Source organism: Furipterus horrens, unplaced genomic scaffold, assembly GCF_987537825.1.
Source record: "Furipterus horrens unplaced genomic scaffold, mFurHor1.1.pri manual_scaffold_9, whole genome shotgun sequence".
Classification (NCBI taxonomy): domain Eukaryota; kingdom Metazoa; phylum Chordata; class Mammalia; order Chiroptera; family Furipteridae; genus Furipterus; species Furipterus horrens.
In genome coordinates this window covers 91,416,389-91,423,920 of record NW_028327179.1, presented here as the reverse complement: position 1 = coordinate 91,423,920, position 7,532 = coordinate 91,416,389, and the positions used below count along the sequence as shown (strand labels likewise).

Below are 7,532 nucleotides of genomic sequence, written 5' to 3'. Positions count from 1 at the left end.
TTTTGAGACAAATTCTATGTAAACTGGCTTCACTAGACCAGTCTTGAAGCTTTAAACCCTTAAAAACAAATGAACACAAGATTTAAAAAATGCAGTTGTACAGGACAGGTTTGCTGTGCCCTGTGGCATCAAACTGAAGTTCTGCTCCTGGACATCATCTGCTGTCAGGGAGCTGATAAAATTTGTTCACTAATACACACTAAAACTTTTCCCTCCACGGAAATATACACAGTGCTGACACTAAATTCACATTGCTGGCGTAAGTATTGAAGAGTTCCTTCAGCGCAGAAACTTTTATTTGACCTTTATTTTTTTTAACTCTATCCTAGCAGTCTGGGAGCCCAAAGGATGCTTGGCAGCCCATAAAAGAAAGAGAAGGAGGGAGGGAGGGTAATAAAAGACAAGAGGAAATTCAAGTCAAACAGTTCTACTGGACACTTTTAGGTGAGCACGATGCCCTTCTAGAGCATCCTGGCTTTTGCTTTTGTTTTTAAGTTTTTCCCATTTATGGTGCACAGAAACGTCCTGATCCCATCTGAAATTCTGTGTTAAGCTTCCCTTCACTTGCGGTCTGTGCTCCTTGGCCTGTGACCCCCTTCACTGGCCTCCGGCCCCGCCCACTCCTCCCGCTCCAGGCTCAGCCCGCTTGCCTAGCCCGCCTTGCCACTGCGCCTGCGCACACAGTAGCTCCACCAAGGGCCCTCGGGGCGGGGTCGCAAACTCCCGGAGGAAGAGGAAGAGGAAGTTGGGGGAGGGTCCTAGCTGGGAGTGAACCGGAAGTGTAAGCGCTCGAGCTTCTTCTCGGCCAGGCGGAACCTCCTCTGCTGGGCCCGGTGGCCGCAAAAGAACTTTCTCCCGCCCCAACGGTCGCCGCGGCCAACTGCCTTGCCCGCCTGGCAGCCTCCCCCGCCTTCTCTTCTTCTCCTCTCCGGCTCAGCGCGGCCCTGTCTCCCTCTCGCCCGGCAGCAACCGCTTGCTCCTGCCACCACCTCCTCGTCTTCTGCCCGGTCAGCCGGCCCGCCCCGCTGCAGTGATGTGCGACAAGGAGTTCATGTGGGCCCTGAAAAACGGAGACTTGGATGAAGTGAAGGACTATGTGGCCAAGGTAAGGGGCTGCGAGTGGAGTGGGCAAGCGCGGCGGTGGGATGGGGAGGCGGCTGAGGAAGCTGATGGGCGCTGGGCTGGCGCGGGTGGGGGTGGGGGAGAAGACATACTTGATGTTGGTGGCTCCGGAGACAGGGGAGTCGGGGAGAGTGGACACTGGAAGGAGAGCCCAGATAACTCGGCTCTCTGTCAGGTACCTGCTGTGCGGCTACCGCCGGGCGCTCCGTGCCTTCCTGACCCCTTGGGGGAGGGGAGAAGTGGCCGCCGGCTCTGGCGGCCTCACTTTGGGGTACTGATCGTTGGAGTGGGGCCCCCGTCTAAGCCAGAGTTACTGAAATCTTTCTTTGAATGAAGTAATTCTCCATCTTGAGCCTGCTTGTTGGTGAAGGAAGTGTCCTGAGTGATTAGAATCAGAACTTTTTTTTTTTCTGTTTGTTTTAACTGTGGGCCCGTTAGTGAATTGAACGTATTCACTGACCGTGAAGAAGAGCACCGAAAATAGCAATTATGAAACTTGGTATCACTTGAGTCTTAACTTTGGGTGTGGCCCTTTTCCTCTCCCCCTCCACGACAAATACTTATTTGCCTTCCGTGGGGAAGGTTGTCAGTTAGCGTCTGAGTGTTTTAAGACAACCTGAGTAGTTTGGAAACAAGCGTGTTAACTTTCCTTGCTCCCGCCTTTCCCCTTGAGTCCCTCGGAAATGCTTACAGGTGTAATAAATAGCAACGCAAGTTTAGTTGCAGTATATTTGAGGGTAAAAAAAACCATGATGAAGACAGCTAACCTCAAAGTTCAGCTCACAAGCTAAAGCTGAATCCACATTGTGGTCGATTGGTGAAAATCCAAGGTGCCCTGCCTTTGGATCCTAAAAATCGTGCCTTTTGTAATCACGAGAGAGCTTACATGTAATTTTGGGATGATGATGATCTACAAAGAAATCTTCCCAGACAAAAGTATAATTTTATAACATAACCAGGGAGGGCCTCTTGCTCACCTAAGAGAGTGAGAACCCAGTTAGGTTTTAGTTCTTCAGAGATGTGACCACTAATGGGGTGGTGTGTTTTTGCTTCGGAGATCCCGTGGTAGGGAGCAAGTAAGCAGAAGCAGGGTTTCTTAAAATCTGTAAGATTGTGCAAGGCAATCTACTGGTGGTTCTTAGTCTCCTTAATACCATCACTATGTAGCCCTTTTGCATGCAACTTATCTGCTTAGCTGTTCATTTCAGTGGCTCTTTAGGACACTGTTCCCTGCCTTCTCAGCTGGTAGCAGTGAAACCTGACTTATTGGAAGTTTCAGTGTAAGCTTATAGGGAAGAGATCACTTGGAACACGTCAATCCATGTTACACTGTCCAGTGGTGGGGCAGGACACCGCAATACTCCCGAAGTGAGTGGCTTTTGTTTTTTCTGTTATTGCGAAGCCTTGAAACACAAAAAGTTGATAAGTAGCGAGCTTACAGTTACAAGAAATAACACAATTTATGTAGTGTTTTCCTGTCACGTTACTTTTTATTATCCTTGTGTGCCTTGTGAAGCCCTTTTATTAGTCCCATTTTACAGATAAGATTACTGAGATGCAGGGTTCATCAGAAAAAAAATCCAAAGTTACAGCGATAAAAAAAAAAAAAAAAAAAATGGAAGCCAGAACTGAACTGCTGACTCCAGAACATAGACTCTTTAACTGGTCCATGCAGTCTCTCCCAAGCTACAATGTAGCTGCAAAGCATGCGATACCAAGATTTCTAGTAGGACATTCCCAAGGTCCACGTCCAGGCAGATACATTATTCATAAAGAATTGCCAGTCGCACAAAGACACTTATGAAAAAACATGTGCCAAGTCAGTGTTTTAAATTAGGTCATTATGTGCAGCTTGATTTTGGCTTTTTCCTATTACTACCAAACTGCCTGCTCTTAACAAAGAAGGTGTGCACAAAAGGGAGGATGGACATTCAAAGAAAAGTAAAAGGAAGTATTAAGAACTTTTGATCCAAAAAGGTTGGACTGTAATGTGATCCTATGAATAGGTCATTGGGCTTTTTCCTTTCTTAGGTGTTTTTTTTTCCTGTCCTCAACTAGAGATATTTTTTTTCATTGCTTTCAGAGAGAAAGGAAAGGGGGTGCGGGGGGACATTGATTAGATGCCTCCCGCCTGCTCCCTGAATGGGGACCAAACCCACAACCTAGGCCTGTGCCCTCACTGGGACTCCAACCCGCGACCTTCTGGTCTATGGGACAACATTCCGACCAACAGCCATGCTGGCCAGGACTCCTTTCTTAGGTTTTACTGAGTAACTTGAGTCTCTTAAAATATGTTTTGCTTTGTTATTGAAAAATAACAACACCAAACAACCAACAACTAGCACTCCAGTTTCTACTGACTGTGCTCCCTTACTGTGCCTGCTCACTCTCAAGTTCATGTAACAGTTTCTTCTGCTCAGCAGCCATCTCCCCGCTTATTCCTGGACTCACCTTTTTCATCCACCAATCAATCTAAAATCTAAGAACACTCGTTACCATTGTCTGAGTTTATGTAGTGTGCCTTTATCTGAGTGTGTGCAAAGAAAGAATATTAAAAATTGGTCTTGTCAAGTTTTCCTCCTATGGGGTTAGTCTTTAAAACACTCTCTCCTCTGTCCTCCTGTGAAGATCTTTCATTGTTAACATAAGTGAAGCACTTTAGTAGTCTCCCTTTTCAAAATTAATATTTTTTAAAAATCAATTATTGTACTTCTTTTTTAAAGTATATTTTGTTGATTATGTTGCTACAGTAGTTCCATTTTTTCCCTTTGCTCCCCTCTGCCAAGTACCCCCTTCCCTACAGCAGTCCCACCCCCCTTAGTTCATGTCCATGGGTCATACATATAAGTTCTTTGCCTTCACCCTTTCCTGTACTATTCTTAACTTCCCCCCAATCTATTTTGTACCAGCCAATTGTGCTTCTAATCCCTGCACCATTTCCCTATTTCCCCCCTTCCCCCTCCCAGCTGATAACCCTCCAAATGATCCCCATAACTATGATTCTGTTCTTATTCTGGTTTGCTTAGTTGGATTTTGTTATTATTTTTTAGATTCAGTTGTTGATAGTTGTGAGTTTGTTGTCTTTTAGTGTTCATAGTTTTTAACTTCTTTTTCTTAAGTCCCTTTAACATTTCATGTAGTAATGGCTTGGTGATGATGAACTCCTTTAGATGTACCTTGTCTGGGAAGCACTTGATCTGCCCTTCCATTCTAAATGATAGCTTTGCTAGATAGAATAATCGTGGTTGTAGGTCCTTGCTTTTCATCACATTGAATACTTCTTGCCAGTCCCTTATTGCCTGTAAAGTTTCTTTTGAGAAATTAGCTAATAGTCTTATAGGCACCCCTTTGTAGGCAACTCTCCGCTTCTCTCTTGCTGCTTTTAGGGTTCTCTGTTTATCTTTCACATTTGTACTTTTCTACCTGCTTCTGACTTCTATACAGAAATCTGAAGTATAGATAGGCATAAGATGTTGGTTTGGGGTGAATTTCTGAACTCTGAAAAATCAGTCCAGAATTCCTATACCATTGAAAATTGTATGGTTCTAAATGGGGGAGAAAAACAGCATATAAAGAAAAATTTAGATTAGTCCCTATTAAATGTTCATTTGTAACATTAAAACAATATCTGAAACCTGGCTTCTCGACCGACCTGAGACGGTATTTAGTTAATTTATTGGGCACCTTCCAGGTCCCAGGCACTTTGCTAGGCCTGGCATGCTAGTAAAGAGGAGGGATGAAATAAACGCTTGGGAAACTTAAGCATCTGTATCAGCAGACCTGTGTGAAAAAGCTTTCATACTTTTCAATTAGTATGCAAATTATAAGTAACATCTCACGCCAATTGAAAAAGAAGTGAAAGCCAGAAAGTAAGATATTCATGAGCAGCGATAGTAGATATCCATGGCCCCATTTTCAGTCGGTATGCTTCTTCTAGGTGACGTTATTTTTGCCTTCATCTTCCGTTTCTGCCTTTATGTGAATTTCTCCCATTGGAGTTAATTCAGCCCTCACCTGAGTTCCAGAATGGATAGCTCTGTTCAGATAAATTCCAAATTGAGCACCCTTTTTCTTTTCAGAAATCATTCCTGTTGTATCCATTTTGACTAATGGCATCATGACCCAGCCATTTGTCCAAACTAGAAACTGGGGAATTTTCCCAAATTTCTTGAGTATTATCGAGACTACCTTCTTAGTCTCTCTCATTAACTCCTTACTCTCCACTCTTTTGCTACTACTTTAGATTAGTTGTTGCCTCTTTTCCTGCCTGGAATGTATTTTCCTCGACTACAGTTTTCCCCTCCTTCCTGGTCACCTTGCACATTTTAGCTGGAAGGATCTGTCCGTGATGTGAATCTGAGTGTGCTATCCTTTTCAGCCAACCTTCTTCACTTTCTTAAAATACTTTTGTGACTCCCCATTATTTTTAAATGGCCAGCTCCTCCTTGGTTCGGCATCCTCGGCCGTTCTCATCAGCGTTGCCTGCCTTTCTGAGCTGGCCTCTCTGCAGGCAGCGCCCCGCTCCAGCCCCTGCCCTGCCCTGCCCTGTTCCTTTCTTGTCTGTCTTTACGTGGACTGTCACCCTCCTTGGCCAAGTCCGCTCACCTCAGTCCTAACCCCCAGTGTGGTGAGCTCCTGCTTATCCTCTTAGCTCAGACATCACCTCTTCCAGTAAACCATTTTGACTTTAAATGGTGTGCTGCTGCTTTTAGTGTTTTACTTAGCAGATTGCTGTGATTTTGTTTACATGGCTGTGTTTAATTAGGCTCTGAGCCTCTGGAGGCTAGATGCTACATTCTTTTTCATCTTTGCATCTCCAGTATAGTGCCAAGGAATCTCACACATTAAAAGCATATGCTCCAAGTAAGAAATCCTTTTTCATCATAACTTAGCTTCAGTGACAGCATACTTTATTAGTTATAGAATGATAATCACCATTGACAGAATGACTTACATTGCCAGGTACTGTAAAGCACTCTACAAGGTTTTTCCTGAAATTTTCATTTGCTTTTTACCACAGTATTTCAATATAGGTAATAGTATTCCCATTTTAAGGATGAGGAAATTGAAGTTAGAGGAATTAAGTAACTTAACAAGGTCACTAAGTAAGTAGCACACTGGGATTTAAACCCAGAAACTGCCTGAATTTACAGCCCCATGTATTTTTCACCATATCAGTCTGCCTTGAAATGGTTTTCTGGTTTCTTAGCTCACAGATTAGAATCAGCACATTAGGAAAGTGAGAAAGGGGCTTGCAAGAGACAGGCACAAATTATCTCTGTGAATAAAAAGTAGAAAGGTGGCTACAATTAAACATTTTTAATGTAACAATTTGAAAATAATTAGCATAGAGACAACAGCTCTGTAAACTTTAAATCTTATAAGAGGCTATCTTTGCACAAGAGACTATTTGATAGCTTGTGGAAACTTGTGTTTTTAGTCCCACATAGTTTTGTGTTATAATTGGTTTGTAATTGTGATCCTGTGCAGCACAGAAAAAGTCAAATTATATCTGTTTGCTTTAGGAAGAAACAAAAGTAACTGAAGTACTGCACTGTGATTACTATTCAGACTGGTTTAAATTAAATAGCTCTTTTTTCAAAAAATATGTTCTTAGAATTTTATGTATTTTGAGTACTGTGATGCTGTGTGCAAATATATCACTCACTGACCACATCAACCCATAAGCATAACCTCATTTTAGAGATTTTGGAGATGAAGAGACCAAGACAAACATTAACTTGCCTGAGGTCATAAATCTCTTTGAGTAGTGAAGCCGATTTTAACTCAGCCTCTCTTACTTCAAAGCTTCTTGCTCTTATACTTCAAACCACTGACCTTCATTTCTCAATAAGGCTAGTTACTCAGGGGCTGCTATCTAATTGAGTCTATAAGGCTTAAAAATAATCACATCAGAATGGTATTTATTCATTGAGACTAAGTATAGAGGTGAGTTTTGTGGTAGATTTTGAGGATCCAGCTCTCTTGGAGGTGAATGCTTATGAGTTGTATTGACAAGTAGTCCCATATAAGCTCCAGTGGGTCTGGTATATGTCCTCTTTTGTTTACTATGTGCTTCTGTTTCACTTGCTGTGAAATACTATACACCAGGTCTCTAACTTCCCTTTCTCTGTGGTTTCCTTTCCCTCTCCAGCCCCCATTCTAATTACATCTGCCTTTGACACGCTGATAGGTTTGAAAAGCCACAATGGTGTGCCCTGTGAGAGGATAGGATCTCCTGAACCTGAGAAAAGTATCAGCTCTGATCTTCAGAAATTGCGAGGCCTTATTGGGGTCACTTTTCACTTCCTAATAACAAGCCTTTTAAAAGGGGTCCTAATTCAGTCTGTCTTGCAATTATTAGTTTTATGCAATTTCCTTTTCCTTCTTTTTGAAATTATCAGTTTCCA

The 7,532-nt window shown here is 42.9% G+C and overlaps 1 protein-coding gene across 2 annotated transcripts in view; it reads left to right on the top strand.

The window, feature by feature from the left end:
- Positions 1-756: 756 nt before the first annotated feature.
- The window catches only part of MTPN (myotrophin), a 50,182-nt gene continuing 43,406 nt past the window's right edge, over positions 757-7,532 (top strand). Inside the window, exon 1 of one of the 2 annotated variants that reach the window (XM_090287557.1) lies at positions 757-1,105. In XM_090287557.1, coding sequence (XP_090143683.1) covers positions 1,034-1,105 — 72 coding nt within the window. In that variant the 5' untranslated portion in view covers positions 757-1,033. The remainder of the gene's footprint in view (positions 1,106-7,532) is intronic. The other variant, XM_090287556.1, reaches the window with a different exon arrangement.